Below are 19,076 nucleotides of genomic sequence, written 5' to 3'. Positions count from 1 at the left end.
CCTGCCTGGAGAATGAATCAGGGTTTGCAACGAGGGAGACTGTTGTCTGTGAGATCGCTGTCTCATTTGTCATAAATAACCCAGGGAACTGCAGGAGAGGGAAGGACAGTTTCAGTCCTGGGCAGCTGAATGCTGCCCTGGAGAACTAGATTCTGCCCCTGCCTCTGCCACAAAGCTCTGTGAGCTTCAGGACAAGTCACGGAAATAAAAACCTTTTCACGGGTGGCTGTTTGCTGTTGGCCCTTCTTTTTCTTGGAGACCTGGAGGCCCAGTTTGCAAAAATGCTGAGCATTCAAGATTTTTAGGGCAAAGCAGCTCCTGGTTCTCAGGTTGTTAAATTCTGGATGCCCAACTTGTGCTGCCTATGGCTTTAGTCTGAACTCCCATGCACAGGATGCAAATTTGTATACAATGAATGGGTCTCCATTACTATCAGCACAAGAGGTCTAGGGATCCCTGATCATCCAAGGGAACTGAGTAACTACTGGTTCACCTCCCGACTGTTTGAACCACTCCACCTACCTCTCTCCAAGATAGCCTCCAAAAGGAGGGAGCTAATCCTGGCAGTATAAATCCAAGCTAGTCGGTGTCACTTCAACTTGGGGTCCCTGGTAAGCTTATTCCTGCTTGCAAAGAGACCTGAGTTCCTGGAGCACAGGAAGATGCTGTAGAAGTTCAAAGTGTTAATTGTTAAAGAGCAGCTTTGAGATTTCCATCTGTTATGTGGCTCATCCAAAAGAGAAAGTACATACAATGAGCTCTGCAGTGGGGAAAAAAAATCCCATGAAATGGCAAAGCTGTTCTGCTCCCTGGGTGAGCAAATGGCAGAAGTAACATGGATAAAATCACAGAATCAGGAGGGAAGGGGCCTCAGGAGGTTTCTAGTCCAAACCCTGAACAAACTAGGGTCAACACTGAAATCAACTCAAGCTGCTCAGGGCTTTGTCCATTCAGGTCTTGAGAATGTCCCAGGATGGAGACTGCATAGATGCTCTGGGCAAGCTGTTTCAGCTTAATTATCTCATAGTGGGAAGTTTTTCCTTATACCCAGCCGGAAGCTCTTGTTTCAATTTATGTCCGTTTTCTCTTGTTCTCCTGCTATGCAATGCTGTGAAGAGCCTGGCTCCACCTTCTTGATAAACTCCTCATAGACACTGGGGGGCTGCTATAAGTTCCCTCTTTGCCTTCTTTTCCCCAGGCTGAACAAGCCCCATACCCTCAGCCTCATCTCACAGGGCAAGTGCTCCAGGCCCCTGGCCATCTTGGTGGCCCTCTGCTGAACTTCCTCCTGCTGATCAACATCTTTCTTGTACTGGGGGGGCCCGAAACTGGACACTTTTCTAGATGTTGTCTGACAAGCGATGAACGATGAGGGGAAAAAACACTTCCCCTCTGTCTATTGGTTCTGTTCCTCTTTATGCAGCCCAGGATGCTCTTGGCCTTCTTCACTGCCAGGGCACACTGCTGGCTCGTGTTTAGCCTGCTGCTCTCCAGGATCCAGGCCCTTTTCAGCAGAGATGCTCTCCAGCCAGTCGGTCCCCAGCCTTTACATATGCAAGGGGTGAGTACATCCTAGGTAAGTCCATTCTAGGTGCAGGACTTTGCATTTGTCCTTGTTGAATTCCATGAGGTTCTTGTCAGCCCCAACCTGTCCGGTTCCCCCTGTATGACAGCCCTACCCTCAGGCATATCAACTGTTGCTCCAAGTCTGGTTTCACCCACAAACTTGATGAGATGTACTTCATCTCCTCCTTCACATCATTGATGAAGATACTAAATAGGAGAGGTCCCAGGATAGATCCCTGAGGAACTCCACTTGTAACTAGCTCCCAGATAGAGCACAAACCGCTAACCATTGCTCTTTGGGCCCAACAATCCAGCCAGTTTTCTTGTAGCGCACCCATCTAGACCACAAATCCCATCTTTCCTACAAGGATGCTGTGGGACACTGTATGAAAAGCCTTACTAAAGTCAAAGTAGACAACATCCCCTACTCTCCCCTCTTCCACAGATCTATCATTCCATCACTGAAGGCAATAAGGTAAGTCAAGCATGATTTACTTTTGATCTACCCTGGCTATTCCCAATCACCTTCTTCTCTTTCACGTGCCCAAAAACAGCTTCCAAGGGGATGTGCTACATGATTTTCCCAAAGTGAGGCTGACAAGACTGTAATTCCCCAGACCATCTTTCTGGATCTTTTGAAGATGTGCTAGAAAAAACGATGTGCTTTGGAAGAGGGATGTTTCTCTTCAAATCTCACATTTGTCATGCAGTAATATGCTCAGACCTACAAAAGTACCTGAGGACACTCTCCATTCCACCTGGGAGACCAGTAAGCATTAATGGCATTCAATACCACGTATCTCAGTCTTGCATTCACAAATACACACAGGGGTTCACTGTGCTTTATCCCATGCTTTATTCCTTAAAATAAAAAGACCACTGTAAAGGAGAACAGTCCTAGCTCCAAACTTAAATTCCATCTAAAGTCACAAGGAAAATGAAGTATGTCACCAACATTTGTAACAGGCATTGCTTACCATAAGATGCGTCCCTGCAAGTCACAGATATGCAGTCATGCTCTAATAACCACAGACTGAAATGGCACATAAGCAAAGAGTGACATCAACCAGCTTGGCTTCAGTCTCCAAACTGAGCGAAGTGCAAATAATAAACAAAAGACCTTAGGATGAAAAGTCACCTTGGGCTCTGAGTCTAACCTGAATAATCTGAACTGATCAGAGGTGTCCTTTTAATATATTTCTCTTATGATTATGGTTTTCCTTTAATAAGGATTCATTTCAATTGAAATCTATCCAATTACTTTTAAATCAATTCATTCCACTGTCCCCGCCAGCAGCAGATTTCCAATAAAGGCTCCTTAGTACATTTTGCAGAATCGAGTATCAGCTCCCACACCCCAGATCTTACAGAGCTGTGAAAAGACATCCCTGAGATGTCCCTTATCTTTAGGAAATCTTGGTAATAAACTCAGCACATTTCCTAGAATGGCATCCAGATTGCTTCATGCGATAGTTTGATAAATATCACTAGTGAAGGAAAAAAATCCCACTATATAAAGATAGACTGATAAATAAAGTGGTGTCCTTCTCATTAAAAAAAAAAGAGAAAAAAAGAAAAAAAGAAGAAATCATGATCTACTTCCCTGAATTCCCTGGAGGTCTGGAAGTACAGAAACAAGACTCACCTTTTATTGTCCTTTACTCCTGCTCAAATTCTTTCTTTTATGTCAGCCAAGACATTACTGTTACTCTTGCTGCATACTCCAGATAGCCAGGCAATTAGGGCTCAATCCTGCAAGATGCTGAGCTGCTGCAGGGTGGAACTGAGAGTGCACAGCACCTTGCTAGAACACAAAATACTGCACAACAGTCTTCCTTGTATAAAATTTCCCATGACTCGGTATACAACTTCTTAAAAGAAGCAGCCCCTGTTGGTCCCACACTTTTCTAGATCTGTTTTTCAGGAACATCATAGTACTTGAGCGTGTCCTAATGCATTCTTGCAGGGGAAAAATGTAAGTGCAAAGGGTATTTTAAATTTGGTCCAAAGTACCTGCCTGTTTATCCAGCCAAGGAGGGGAAACAACAGCAGGCGACTCATCTGATTTACCACATCCAATAGACGCAGCCTGACCAGACAGTATTGGACAGTCACAAAAAGTCATTCTTATAACATTCCTACTTTTTTTTTAATGGCTAAAAAATAATAATAATAATAATCTCAGAACAACTGTGAGGAAATTAGAATTTCCCTATAGAGCTACAAATCATCAAATAAAAGCCACTGCTCGGTTCTCATCAATGCTGCTGTATCTCCTTCTGTCTCCCTATCATCTGTAGTAATTTACAGGTCCAGTTATACTCTTAATTTGGCTGCAGTCTAGTTATTCTGATTGTCACCTTAATTAATGTAAGCAATGCAATTCCAGTTCAATGATCTTCTGTATATACCTCAAGCACTTCCACAGACATGCTGCAGATCCTTTCTCTAGTCCTTTCAATGACACAATTGCTGCTTCTCTCTTCTTTCTTAATTATTTCACATCCAGTTTCTCATTATTATCTGAAGTCTTAATCTCCCTTATTTATTATTTACACTGTAATAATGCCTGCGGGTTTCAACCAAAATAGGACCCACTAGGAATATACACATAGGAGTATATCTCACTCAAGAGTAAATGCAGAAAAGGGATAACATTGATACCTTTTCAGTATTAGTCTATCAAGGCACATCTAGATCAAGCCGTTTGCTCAAGGAGACACAATAGGTTGAGGCAGACCCAGCAACCGAACACATATCGCAACTCTTGTCTCAGTCTCCGTGCCCACAGGTGTATTAACTGCAATACCCCGCCTTGCTGCGCTTACTTGCAGCGCTAGATTTAGCGGAGCTGCACCCAAACAAAGTGCCACAGCAGAGCGGAGGATCGGGTCCGTTATTAGGAGATCCGAGCAGAAACCGAGAGCTAATAATTGCAGAAAAATCCAGCCAAGTAACCCTTGCAGCAAGAAATAGAAGCGCGACTCTACCCCTCTGCAGCCATAAAAGGGAAAGATTGCCAGCGCACAGTCCTGGCCAAATTCTCTCACGTAGTTACAGTCTGCCTTTCTAAATTCACCTTCTATTTTCAACGAGATAACATATTCTTCACTTCCCGTCCTAAACTACTTTTCAGGGACAGATTGCACTTATGCTGCATGACTCCTACTCACTAGTTTTAATTAATTTGGGCTCGTAAGGCTCTCCCGTGTCTTCCTGCCCTCTGCTGCACTGAATCAGAAACTCCTGAGTTGCTCCCTACAGCCAGGAGTTGATGGAGATGCTGCTTTAGCCACCGGGGAGTAGCAGATCTGGAGCAGGAGGTTGTCCCCACTGCCCACGGGACCATCTGCCCTGCTGGGCCGCTTTCTGGCCGCTGCAGAGATGAAGGATTTGTTCTAGCATTATCACCCAGTTGGTCCGTCAGCATTTGGCAGGGCTTTTCTCTACGTCAGGAGTTCCACTCGCTGAACAGCATGTTTCTCTCCCGTGGCCTGCGCACTTTTCTGAGCTACCTCAAAATACTAACTAAAAAGTAACTAACCAAATTATACCTAATCGCAATCAGCCTAAATTTACTATACAGGAGTCCCTAGCTTTACGAAAATCCATTGACATTTTAGACTTGCAGACCACTATGAATCCTTCTCCTTCCTCGTGCAATACCGTGCATTTCATTATTCCTCTTTTCTCCAAAATACTACTTATACTTTTCACTGCATAATACAAATCTATCAGCCATCTGCAGGTGACTTACCGTGGCCTTGATTCGTGGACAACAGTGTGAGGCTGACTGCCCTACCTGAACACAGTTATCTCAGCTAATCTGCTCTCATATTTCTTTGAAGCCTTGGTGCACACAAATCCTAGGAGCCTCATCTCCTCCTTTATGTTTCTTGCTATCAGGAACTTTGATATCAAAGGAAAAAAGGCTTTGGCTAGATGTCAAAACGATCAGTGCAATGATGCCAAATAAAGCCCAAGGCCCTAACATTTTACCGTCTTTCCTTCTCTGGACAGACTCCCCCTCCCAGTTCAGTTTCTTGCCTCCAGTCGTACATCTCTCTCTAATATGTATCAGTATCATTTTCTAACAAAGCTCCTCAAAACCCTTGTTAGCATATTGTATATCATCAGACATCATTCGCTGCTGCGGATGCAGAAACCAAAGCACGAGGAAGTTAATTTCTATACCCTGCCGCCTTGAAAACCAGCGGCGAAGAAAGGCATGTAAAGCAGAACTGCTCTAATCATTAAGCCATCAGAGACAAACCCCGGCTTTATGGCTAACACCAGCACCAGCCACGAATGCCGATGAACCATCCCAGTTGCTTTTTAATTCCTTTAATATGTTTGGCATGAGATGACCAAAAGCTTTGTCCTGCCTGCACTAGACAAGGTTTTCCCGGGACGGTCTCTCCTCCTCACACCCCCCCAGATGAGCACATCTTCCTTTTGCTCCTCAGCAGCGTTCCGCTTTTCTCCTTGGCCAGAGGTCTCAGCCAGGGTTGCGCTACGTTACTGCCCCAGGGGTTGATACTAGGAGCGCCTGGATCCCGCTCTGACCTTCAGACCAACGTCCTTTCTATTATCATCCCCTGAGACCGTAAATACGTTTACGCCGGAAGGCTTGTTGCTTTCTCGGAGATATTTATAGCATAAACATCACTCTTCTTTCTTCTGATTTCTGTCTGCTTTTATCTGCGTGTAGAAACAAAAACCCTGGATATAGCTCAATCAGAAACCAAGTGCTATTTACCAAAGCATACCAGACCGAGAACCGACGCTAACCGACACTGGCTGGGATTCATCCGACGCTGCCTAACCGCTTGGAGATGCAGAGATCTCCGGTGTTTTGACAGTGCCTTCGGAACAATGGGATACGTCACTCATTTTAGACCTCAATTTCCCTTCATCCCACACATATTTGGCTTGGCATCGGCCAACACAGAAATCAGGAAGGCGATCTCAGACCATGGCAAACTTTACTGACTACATCGCAAACCGTCCGAAGCATTTTGAACCCCCTCCCCAGGTGAAAATCCAGCCCTTTGCTACGTCCTTTTTTTCTTAGGCATTAAGTTCCCAAAGCATTCTGAGAACCTTTCAAAAGTGGCAAATATATGAGATGCCAATCCCTGCTTTTATTCTTCAGCAATATCCCCAAAGTCCAAGCCAGGGCAAATTTAACCTGAACAGATTTGGAGCCAGACTGTTCTGAATCTGACCTTCACTTTAAGGCCTTTGGGTTGCCTACGGGATGGGAGGATCCCTGGGCGTCTCTCCCTGGGTCAGCTTCCCTGGCGGAAAACCTGAACCCAGCTTGGCCAGTTTCTCAGAGCAAGATGCTGCCTTAGAAACTGGGGTTTGCAGAGTCCTGCAGGCGCTGGAGGAATGCACACACTCCCACTCATCCAGCATCCTGATCTCCAAGCATCCCTCCTGCCTCCTGTCCCTTGAGCCCCCCTGCTGCCTCTCTCCCTCCCTCCAAGCATCCCAGTTCCCAAACACCTCTCCTGCATTGACCCCCAAGCATCCCTCACTCTGAGCATCTCTGCCTCATCCCTGCCTTCGAGAATGTCTCCTGCATCCCGATTGCTAAGTACCCCAGTCCCCAAGCATCCCTCCTGCATCCTGATCCCCAAACACCCCGATCCCCAAGCGTCCCCCCTGCATCCCGACCCCCAAGCACCCCTCCTGCATCCCGATCCCCAAGCATCCCCCCTGCATCCCGATCCCCAAGCATCCCAGCCCCAAAGCATCCCTCCCTCGAGCATCTTTCCTGCCTTCCAGCCGATGAGCACCCCTCCTAGATCCCAATCCCTGAGCACCCCGAACCCAAAGCATCCCACCTGCATCCTGATCCCCGAGCATCCCCTCTGCATCCCAACCCCAAGCATCCATCCCTCAAGCATCTCTCCTACAACCCAACCCCTTAGCACCCCTCCTAAATCCCAGTCCCCTAGCCCCCTGATCCCCAAGCATCCTTCCCACATCCCAAGCCTGAGCATCCCTTCTGCATCCCAACCCCCAAGCATCTCTCCTGCATCCCGACTCCTGACCACCCCTCCTGCATCCCTCCCTCCAAGCCTTCCATCTGCATCCCAACCCTCAAGCATCCCTTAGCCCAAACCCTCCCTGCATCCCTCCCTCAAGCATCCCTTCTGCATCCCGATCCCCAAGCATCTCTCCTACATCCCAACCCCTAAGCACCCCTCCTAAATCCTAATCCCTGAACACCCCGATCCCCAAGCATCCCTTCTGCATCCCTCCCCGAGCACACCTCCTGCATCCCAACCCTTGAGCATCCCTTACCCTGAGCACCCTCTTGCATCCTCCCTTCAAGCCTCCCTTCTGCATCCCAACCCCCAAGCATCCCTGCTACATCCCGACCTCTACACACCCCTCCCGCACCCCAATCCCCGAGCACCCCGAAGCCCAGACATCCCTCCTGCATCACCCCTCAGAGCATCCCTTATCCTGAAACCCCTCCTGCACCCCTCCCTCCGAGCATTCCTCCTGCATCCCGACCCCTGAGCACCCCTCCTAGATCCTGATCCCCAACCACCAAGCATCCCTCCTGCATCCCTCCCTGCAAGTGTCCTGCCTGCATCCCAGCCCCCGACCACCCCTCTTGCATCCCCATCCCCGAGCACCCCTTCCCCCGAGCATCCCTCCTGCATCCTTCCCTGCAAGCGTCCTGCCTGCATCCCAGCCCCCGACCATCCCTCTTGCATCCCCATCCCCGAGCACCCCGACCCCCGAGCATCCCTCCTGTATCCCGAACCTCTGAGCACCCCTCCTAGATCCTGATCCCCGAGCACCCCGACCCCCGAGCATCCCTCCTGTATCCCGAACCTCTGAGCACCCCTCCTAGATCCTGATCCCCGAGCACCCCGACCCCCGAGCATCCCTCCTGCATCCCTCCCTGCAAGCGTCCTGCCTGCATCCCAGCCCCCGAGCATCCCTCGAGCATCCCTCCTGCATCCCCCCCTGCAAGCCAGCCTCCCTCCCGCATCCCCATCCCCGAGCACCCCTTCCCATCCCCCGAGCACCCCATCCCCCGAGCCCCCTGCCCCGCCGTTACCTCCCGCCGCAGGCCGGGCTGTGCCGCGCCGGGCCGTGCCCGTCGATGCGCGGTGCCCGGCGCGGCGGCTTTAAGGCGGCGGCGCGCGGTGCCTCCTGGGAGCTGCAGTCCGGCGGGCCGGGCTCGGCGCGGGGGCAGCGCGGCGGGCGGCGCCGAACTACAACTCCCAGGGAGCCGCGCGCGCGGCGCCCGCCCCGCCCCCCGCCCCCCCCCCACCCGCGGCGCGGCCCCTCCGCCTCCCTGCGCCGCCGCGCGGGGACGGGACGGGACGGGACGGGGCTCGGCGGCGCGCGGGGGCGCAGGTGGGTGCAGCCGGCCCGCAGCGGGGCGCAGGGCCCCCCCCCCCCCCCAATGGAGACGGGGAAACTGAGGCACGGCGGGGTGCTGGGCAGCGCGAGCCCTCGCACGGGGCAGGTCTAATTGCGGAGGGCGCCCGGGCGCTGCTCCCGAGTGGGGTTTGCTTGCTCGCATGCGGCCGCAGCGCTGTGCTGGGCGGATCCCGGCTCCCTAATGCCCTGGAAGTGGCAGGCGTGAAGCGGGAGAGGGGCTGCTGCACGGGTGCCCCGGCCCAGCGCACCGCTCGCTGGCCACCAGGAGTATCCTCTGGAAGATGCTCCAGGGGTCAAGCGGGCAGACGCGTGCGGATGCTTGGACGGCACGCTGGGAATCCCGTGGCTAACGCTAGCCCCGGCTGAGATGAGCTGGCCCAGCGCGCTGTACCCAGGGTGGCAGCATCTGCTGAAAGGGAGGCCGCTGCCCCTCCGCCCCGCAATGGGGAGCAGGGTCCCCCCGGCTGGCTGGCGTGGGGCTCGGCGCCCGGTGGCAGCGCCTCGCCGGCAGCCCGCTCGGCCGGCAGAGCCCGCGGGCTGTCGGAGGTCAAGGAGCCAAGGGAGCGCCGAGGCCCGCGGCGCTTCGATTTTTCTCTCTCCGGCTCCACGCTCCCTCCCCATCTCCATCTTGTTTGCTGCCGTTCTCCTTCGTGAGCTGCGAAGCTTCGTTTCTGCTTCCTCTTCCCCGCTGTGCGCTGATGCTTTCGCTCCTCTTATCTCAGTAGGAACCTGACCTTTGCTTTACCTTGCTCCTTCCTCTTACGAACTGGGTGTATTTCCCTCCCCCTGCCTCCCTACCCCCTTGTTTTGCCCAAAACTGCACATCGCTCGAATTCAGCGTCTGCAAAGCGTCGCGTGCGTGACCCTCTGTGCTCAGCTCCGTCCCGGAGCAGGAAGCATCAGCCTCTCGGCCTGGGCTTGCTGCCGCGTGACGGCCAAAAGCTGCCTCCCGTTGCGTTGCGGCGGGCAGCGCCGCCGCACCTGGCCCTCGTCAGGGGGGATCGAAGAGCAGCATCTGACTGCCGAAATCACGGCTGTTCGGAAGCTCGCGTGCAGGCTTTCCTGCTGTTCTGCTCTCGCTGGCAGCGGGATATTCCCGTGTCTAATGAAGCACGCGTTAGAAAATGAAAATCCAGGTAACTAGTGGATAGTTGCCTATCCTCCAAAGTGCAAGGGGGAATAGCCCACGATTCTGTCCTATTGCCCTGTATCCCAACAGAAAGCAGATGGATACCAGCCCTTCCTCATGGCCGAAGGAAAAGGCGGGATGCCATTTCCTGTCTCGTGCCTGCTGGGAGTTTGAGTCCCCTCCTGCGCGTCCCCAAACTGGCATCCTCGGTGCCAGCCCGTGTCCCCCGGCTGAGTCAGAAATCAATTCTGCATCAGCCGCCTAAGGAGGGAGGTGAGTGGCCTTCACGAAACGCTGGCTGGAAAATTCCAGCTGCACAGCAGCAGTCCCGAAGCAAAGCTAGCTACTCGCCCCAGGCTGCTGCCTTTCGGGATATATTGCTTTTGGCACACGCGCCTACCGAATATGAAGCCTCTAACTAAAGTGCTGTGCTAGACTCACTGGAGAGAATCACCTCCAGAGGCTGATTTAGCCCACCTGAGATCCGAAGGGCCCTCTGCAAGCGTCACCCTGTCTCTGCGTGGGTGCCAGACAGATCCTCGGGTGACTGGGATCTTGAATTGCCTCAGCCAAGCGTCCAAAATTAGGTGGGATCAATTTCTGCCCTGCAGCCGTGGGAAAACACGGGTTCTCCTCAGTAAGGTTAGTATAAATAAGCATAGAGTGTAGAGAAACTGTATCGGAAATGTTTAATCTTCCGGACTTAGATAAGTAAATGTGGATCAGTTGCATGTTAAGGGAAGTTTAAGCACCTTGTTGCTACAGATCTTGCCTCAAATCCTTAAACTCGGCTCTGACTTGATGTCTGCTGGCTTTGGCTTCTCTGGCTTTGGCTAGGTAAGTGGTGAACTGATGTTTTAATGTTTCCTTTCTAAAAGCTATTTACTTTGTTTCTGCTCTTCCCTATGTTTTGCGTTTGTTTTGTTTCCTCTACGTGTCACGGCCTAGGTGACTTCAGACGGCCCAGAACTGTCTTGGGGCTATTTGTCTGTAGTTCGGTGGGCACAAAAAGTGGGGCACAAATTCTTGGCTGAGTGTCTTGCTTTCTTTTGAGAAATCCTCTCAAAAAGGGACACGGCACAGAATTAGTCTATGGGTGAAGTCAGTGTGAGTGCCAGTGGGCTGGTACCACCGCATGTGCCCACAGCGAGATTTCACAGCTTACGGATGTTTTTCTTAGGACTTGGGTGTTTCGTGGAAACTGGAATTTTGACCTCAAAATGAAGTGTTCCGTTTTAGTAAGACGTGATGGAGGAAAAGTGATACGCGCCAAGTGTGGGGAATTTGGAACAAAGTCCAAAACAGAACAAGCATTCTGCAGAAGGAAATGTCTTTGGCTGATTATGCATTTGACATTAATGTACTCTAACGAAAGAGACTGGAGCCCAATAATTGGAAAAACTATGTTTTCCTGTAGAACCATATTTAAGGTCTCCAGCTGCCAATGAAGAGGTGCCCAGAATTTTTTTTTCATACCTCCTCTTTAGCTGAAATCAATCTGACCCCTACCAACACAGAATTATTTCCTATAATGCATTACCTGATCAGCCTCTTTCAACATTTATCCAACTGATGTGGCTCTCACCAGTTCTCTTGGGCAATACTCGAAAGCCAGATAGATTTTAGTCTGGCTCTTCTTCCTGATGCTTATCATAAATGTTCCCTGCCTTGCTTTAATTTTATTGCCACTTAGGCATTCTTCATTGTGCCAGCCTAAATAATTCATCTCTTATTTTGCTGTATATATACTTTGCAGTCCATTGTTACTCCTCAACTATTTCTTAACTAAGCTGACTGTCTTAAATACGGGTTTCCGAAGTTTCCGTGGTGGAGGGATGTTTTATTGGTGGGATATTGAAGGCTACACTACAAAATTAATCTGCAATGCAGTACCTTATGTACAAAATTAAAACAGGGAAAATGGTCATGTAAATGACCGTGTATTACTACATCTTGCTGTGGTTCTGAGTAGGGGAGCGTCAGGGTCTGGAAAACGTGGTTGCAGAGCTCTCCAGGCTCCAACTGTGTGACAAATCCATGGGATTCAGCTGCTTCTGGATATGAGAGGCTGAAAGCTCAACACCAAGGATGACCTTGGTACCAGAGAGGCAGGAAAAGATGCTATAGCTGTCGGAGCACCCATTAGCTGGTTCTGTCAGGGACTGCTACAATTTTAAATTTTTTTACAATTTTAAAAGCCTTTTGTAGGTCACGTGTAAAGGTTGTGAAGGCCGTTAGCAGCCTGTGGGTTACACTGTGGAAACCCCAGTTTTAGCAGCTCATCATGATCCTCTTCTACCAAATCACGTATCTCTATGACTTTGCCGCTCAGTGTTTAATTCATTCATTAATGAGATTCTCTGAATGACGGTATGATCAGCCTGTTAACCTGCCTGACGTGTTGCCTCCGAAGTCCCAAGCAGTTGGCCCATTTTCCTTCCTTGCCACTTGTGAAGTTAAATCTGTGTTTATAATCAATTACTGCTGCTTTAGTTCCTGTGTTGTTTTTACTTTCTCACTCCTGGTAAGTATTTGTATTTGGGTTTACTTGTCAGGGAAATCAAGGTACTGATGCACATTTTCCCGAATAAAAAAACTTCATTTTGTTTTCTGGTCTGTTTAGTATCCTTTGCATCTTTTCTCTATCCCTGCTGGTATTTATAGCTCCTGCTTAAAGTAGTATTATGTGTATTTTGTTAACGCAGAGACAGCTTTCTTCATGTCTTCAGTGGGACTGTTAAACAGAGCTAAACTTAGCACATCTGTTTGGTGTTTCATAAACTTGCTATTTCAGGGTAGTACATTTCTAACTGGAATGATCTAAATTATCAATTTTAATCTGAATAAGCAACCAGAAAACTGATTTTAAAAATTGTTTTTTCCTGTGCTTTATATATATATGTGTGTGTGTATATATATATATACACACACACACACACACACAAATAATGTATATATGTATGTATGTTTTCTGAGGGGAAGATCCCCATTTCTTTGGAAACCATAAAAACATGTTTGTAACTTGCAGACTTTACATCAAGCTGCATTTTTGACTAGGATACACTGCAACTGTACATATTTTTCCAAGTGGTTAAGTACTTAGCAATATTTATTCTGTTTCTTTACATTTTACTTAGTTAGCAAATTGTGAGTGATGCATTTGTAGATGATTATTTGTATACTGGTATTTTTTCCCAAGTTGGGCAAAAACTCAGTTAAATTATGTATACAGAATTGTATTTATTAGCTAATTAAAGCTCTCTTAAATGTGATGAATACATAAGAGGGGAAATAAGCTTATCCAAAGATGTTTTACATTTAAAATTATTATACAAAGGAAGTATTATCTATAATGAAGGAACTGAGCTGATAATCATAAAGATGAAGACCTTGATAAGTGAAAACAGGTAGATTGTCATTTCGCACACTCTTCCATACCTTCCTGTTATTTCAGCTCAGTCACTCTTCCAGCTTTGACCCAATTATTCGATGAGCTAAGCTAGCTGAATAGAAGGACATTACAGAAATGTTATCTTTGCACCTGCTGAAGATACTCCTGTTAGTAAAAGCTAATTTAAAATTAACAAACCCTCGTTTGTTCAAATGCTCAAATAGCAGCTTCTAGCATTCAGTAGTTTGACTTTCCCAAAAGCTGCAGTGTGAAACACTACTTGTTTCTTTCAGTTCAAATATTTTATTATGTATTATTATATATAATTATTTATAATAATTTTATAAGTAATTATTGCATAATATATTATTACAATATTGTATAAAACATTTTTTAATAATGAGTATATTATATTTAATAATTTAAATTATTTTAAAAGATTATGACTATAAATCAACCACTTTTTTTCATAATTTTAAATACATCTTTTTTTTTTTTAAGGAGAGTATTTAAATACAAATCACTCTAATATCACATAATACATCCTGTGCTCTTCAGCCAAATTTGCATCTTCAGCTCTCAATTAGATCTCTAGCTGATCTAATTTGAATGAATTTCAAGCACGACTGTGGGAGCAGCTACACAAAATGCTTTACTGCAATTTCCTGCTTCCAGGAACCGTAACCCAATTTGTATTTGTCTTTACTGCTTTGACTGCAAGTTATAGCCACCCATGTCCAAGATCAGATGCTGTCTTACCTCATTCTTGTGGAAATGCCACCAAACCCAAGTTACCTCTTGTACTGCATCCTTGGAAAGCCTTTCTGTTACGTTAAGGAAGTACCTGGTGCTGATAAACTAGGGTAGGGGCTGCAAACGCGGGTTTTATGAGCAAACTGATAATTCGTTTCATCTGCCCTTGAGTTAACGTTTATGAGGAGAAAGCAGCAAAGATTGACTTTCACCCCTTGGCTAGAATCAAATATGCTGGTTGCTAAATGCATTAAGTCCAAATTAGCGATGTATCCAGCCTAAGTACACGTGCCCATCTGTGCTGGGTTTTGGTACTTCAGAAGTTGCCAGACTATCAGATCTATCTTGTTTGTGCAGTGCTGCGAAGATATAAAACTGTAACTAGCAAAACAAGCTAAGCAAAAGCAGATGTTTAGCTCATCATATGTTAATTCCATTTTATGAATGGCATCTGTATAACAGTTATGCTGCAACCTCATCTATGGACAGGGCATTACGAGATCTTTACATCATGAACTGGTTAATTCAAGACTCTTTCAGAGTGAATGTAGTGCGGGGGCAGTGGGGACGTACAAAATAAAAGCAAGCTGATGTCCTGGAAGACTGAAATCCAGCCTTCACGGGTCAGCAGGCCGCACGGCCATAAGCAGAACTTCGAAGGAGCTGGTTTGGGCAGATGTGTGAGCAGCGCCGGCTTGGAGGTGGGAGAGGAGAGCAGAACCTGCACGAGGAGGGGAGGCACCTTGTGGGTGCAGAGCCCTGGCTGATACACCCAGGACTCTTCCAGCGCCGGCGTTAGCACAGTTAAAGCTTGATCAAATTTCTGATGCTGTTGCTGGCAGCATAGACATTATCTGATTTAGAAGAGCTCATATTACTGCCTTATTTTTTTTGGCAGCATCCCTTTAAGACTACTGATAAAGAATCCAGTTAGGAGATTTTTCTTTTTTACATTGTCTATTCAAAGCAGACCGAGACATCTGCTTCTCATTCAACTTACATAGCCAGCAAGTTCTTGAATCAGAATAAACCTAGGGTGGGTGTTGATTTTGAAATCAAAGTCTGTGTCTTGTCACTGAACATTTGAACCATCCAGTGGTCTTTAGGTCATAACTCTTGACAACGGGCTATGCCAAGTGAAGGCTGTCACATGAGGGGAACGTGTCACTCTTTGCAGCTGGCTGACTGGCAGAGGACATGAGAAAACTACTCCATTGGTGCAGATGATCAGACTTGGTCTCAAAAATGATCAGAGGTCTGAAAACATGACTTATGAGGAAAGAACAGAAGAATTTGGGTTGTTTAGTCTAGAGCAGACTGAGTGGTAGCAGCGGAGGGAAGTAATGAACAGGGCTTTTGGGATCACTGTCAGTCCTAGTTCTACGATCTGCATTATTTGCAGTGTGATTTGGGGAACGCTTTTGATCTTTGACTAAACTTAAAAAAAATCTATTTTGGACTGCTTTTATGAATGTCAGATTGTGTTTGCAGTAACTCTTTTTACAGACACATTACAAGCCCTTAGGGAAAAAAATGCATGGCAGTCACTTGTACTACAGAATGAGATCAGCTCAAGCCTGTGTTCGATCTGTTTTAAATAGCTCTTTACTCTATAAATTGGGTAGGAGTCTTCAAGAGGAAGAAATATGCTGAGTGAAATATGAGAAATATGCTCCACAATATTGAGTGGAGTTTAACACTAAAATAAATAGGTTTTTTTTCAAGGTTGTATTTGGCGGAAGTTAGTAACAAGATGTCTTCAGCTGAGATGGGGGGTATATTGGTGTACATATGTGTCCTTATTTGCCAATTTTATTGGATACATGGGAGTAAGGTATTCATAGGCAAAGCACACTGGATTTAGAAATCTGATTCTTTCCATTAATTATTGTGCAGTGGCATATACACTGTGTGTTAGAGGCTAAAGAAGGCTAAAGAATAGAGAGAAATGCTAGATTTCAATTAGAAATTAAATACAGATGCTCCTGTGACCTGTAACCATGGGCAACTTGTTCATATCAAAATGTGCTTGCTATCTACAAGTGGGGTTTTTTTAGGGCACTTAAAGTGGTGAACAGCCACTGGTCCTCTTGCAGTTGAGTACTTGTTAGTTCAAATAATAAGCTCAGAGTAGCTTAAGGTGGGCACCAAGATTTGAGAACGGAGACTTCAAGCTCTCTGTGCCTTAGTCTTCTGTTCTGAGAGATGAGGTTCATAATCACCTCTCTCAGAAGGCTATTTTGAGCCTTCATTTGTGAATGTTTGCAAAGTGCTTAGGGATCAAGGGATGGAAGGAGTGCTGTTACCACGATTATTCTGGTTTTAGCAGCCACAAAAGAATTGATGTTACAGTACAAGATCATGTTCTCTCTATCTGTCTTTTGCTGTGACTCCAGAGCTGATAATGGTGTCATAGTGTCTATGATTATTCCATGACTAGTTATTGAAATGTCTGCACTTAAGTTTATTCTTAAGGGAGCTGTTTGGCTGCTTTCTGTTGAATGACCATAGTTACTACAACAAGAGCAACCTTCTACCTCTGCAAGCAAACACTGATGGGAATTCTGCTGATTTTTAAATATTCTTTTCAGCACTATCTGCAGGATTCAAACAATAAAACTGGGGGGGAGCTGTTGATGGATTTGGATTCAGCAAACACTGAAAAACAGATGTGAAAGTGAGCGGAGATCCTCAGCTTGATCTCCAGGACCTTAGCTAGCATAAATGAGGGCACCACTTTTCAGCGCAGCCAAGCTGATCTGAAACAAAAAGGGGAACACAGCTCCTTCCTCTTCCCTTGCACCAGGGCTGGCATTCATCTAGTTCCAAGATGGTTCAAGCAGTTAAACTAGCAGAAACATACTCTAAATAGAAAACAGTGGTTCCCTGATGGTTTTGCTCCCTAACCTGGCTCACTATGGGGTCAGAAAAGTGCCAGAGCTGGTGTAAGGCAGAAGGAATGTATGGTGGAGGGGGAAGAGAGGTATGTTCTTTTCAGAGACAGTGAGAAGTTAGAATGGCTTAACAACATCATAAAATCTCATCCTCAGTTTGTCTCAGCTGACTGCAGAGGAGCTGCACAGAAGCTATGTTAACTGAAGATATGGCCCCAATTAATTAGGAAATGTTTGCTAAGGTAAAGCATATTGGAAGTAGAAAGCCTGGGGGATTTTTACTGAATGGAACTGCAGATTGTCATGTGCACAGCAGCACTGCTCCCTGGTAGGATGACTGCATACAAATATATGTCAGGGGATACTGCTGCAAGAGCTTTGTTGCTTTAATTGTATCTTCGGAGGCCGCAAAGATGTTGGGATGTGTCCGATTCTTGCCCGCTCCTTCTTTTTCCTCTAAATTCTGTGTTCGTGAGGGATATGGGATACAGGATACAAGTCTTGCTCTGAAGTCAGCGCTAGTTCTTCTATAGACGTCAGTGGGACAGATTTTGCATTTAGCATAACTATAGCATTTTGGAAGACTCATGATTTCCAGCACTAGTTAAGCTAGACAAAGCCCTGTGGAAAGTCTGTTTGGAGAAAAACAAACATTCTTGCTCTCAGGCTACAACCTCCAAAAGTATTTCCCCATTGCTATTTTCTGTGATGAATTATTGTCATGACATTACCATTATATATTTAGAACTCTTTTTTTTTTCTCCTGTAGTTTACTCTTTTGAACAAGTAAATGCAGCTAAATGTGTGGTGTTGGATTTTTTTTTCTTTTTTTTTTTTTTTTTAGAATTAGTCCCAGCATCGTGACTTTTCCATCATGTCAGAACCTATCACACTCAATGTTGGAGGAAAACTCTATACCACCTCTCTGTCCACCCTGACTAGCTTTCCAGACTCCATGTTGGGGGCCATGTTTAGTGGGAAGATGCCAACCAAGAAGGACAGCCAAGGCAACTGCTTTATCGACAGAGATGGCAAAATCTTCCGCTATATCCTGAACTTCTTAAGAACTTCTCACTTGGACCTCCCCGAAGACTTTCAGGAAATGGGTTTACTTCGACGGGAGGTAGATTTTTATCAAATTCAACCACTGATTGAGGCCTTGCAGGAGAAGGAGGTGGAGCTTTCTAAAGCTGAGAAGAATGCCATGCTCAACATCACCCTTGATCAGAAGACACAGACTGTCCACTTCACCGTTCGAGAAGCACCCCAGATCTACAGTCTGTCTTCCTCCAATATGGAAGTGTTCAGTGCTCATATCTTCTCCACATCATGTCTGTTCCTGAAGCTTCTAGGTTCCAAACTTTACTATTGTTTCAATGGAAATCTCTCTTCAATATCCAGCTACCTGCAAGATCCCAACCATCTGACCTTAGATTGGGTTGCAAGTGTGGAAGGCCTACCAGAAGAGGAGTACACTAGACAGAACTTAAAGAGACTTTGGGTGGTGCCTGATAATAAACAAATCAATAGTTTCCAGGTGTTTGTGGAAGAAGTGCTAAAAATAGCCATGGGTGATGGTTTCTGCATAGATTCTTCTCACCCACATACATCAGATTTCATGAAAAATAAGATTATTCGCCTAATTCGGTACAAGTAAGAATGTCTGTTTATTATGGTAACAGCATGGAGATAACGTAGGTTAAGTGTTTCCCTTTAAAACACAGTTACAGCCTAATTCAGAATCACGCTAATCTGGATTAAGAGTCACTAACAGGAGGATGATTTTCCTTTAATGTATTTACCAATATGATCTTTCAGAATATGTCCATATTCTAAACAGAAGGAATATTGTCCAGTTCCTGGATTAAGGATTGATTCTGTCTCTGCCTCCACCTCTGACCTGGTGTGCAATTGTGGGGAAGGTCAC

At 46.5% G+C, this 19,076-nt stretch overlaps 2 protein-coding genes across 2 annotated transcripts in view; one reads left to right on the top strand and one right to left on the bottom strand.

Annotated features, from left to right (window-relative positions):
* The window catches only part of USP35 (ubiquitin specific peptidase 35), a 35,687-nt gene extending 26,978 nt beyond the window's left edge, over positions 1-8,709 (bottom strand). The window contains exon 1 of the mRNA XM_067289615.1: positions 8,654-8,709. The gene's annotated coding sequence lies outside the window, so the exon portion shown is untranslated. The remainder of the gene's footprint in view (positions 1-8,653) is intronic.
* Positions 8,710-10,354: 1,645 nt separating this feature from the next.
* KCTD21 (potassium channel tetramerization domain containing 21) lies at positions 10,355-18,808 on the top strand. The gene is made up of 2 exons (XM_013953449.2): positions 10,355-10,384; positions 17,994-18,808. Exon 2 carries the CDS (start codon positions 18,024-18,026, stop codon positions 18,804-18,806), a length of 783 nt encoding a protein of 260 aa, XP_013808903.1. The 5' UTR covers positions 10,355-10,384; positions 17,994-18,023; the 3' UTR covers positions 18,807-18,808.
* Positions 18,809-19,076: the final 268 nt, after the last annotated feature.

Source organism: Apteryx mantelli, chromosome 1 (genome assembly GCF_036417845.1).
Source record: "Apteryx mantelli isolate bAptMan1 chromosome 1, bAptMan1.hap1, whole genome shotgun sequence".
Classification (NCBI taxonomy): domain Eukaryota; kingdom Metazoa; phylum Chordata; class Aves; order Apterygiformes; family Apterygidae; genus Apteryx; species Apteryx mantelli.
The sequence above is the reverse complement of the archived record's forward strand: the minus strand, read 5'-3'. Positions and strand labels throughout refer to the sequence as shown.

Coding starts and splice junctions, on each gene's coding strand:
- KCTD21 (XM_013953449.2), top strand. CDS start 18,024: ATGTCAGAACCTATCACACTCAATGTTGGAGGAAAACTCTATACCACC.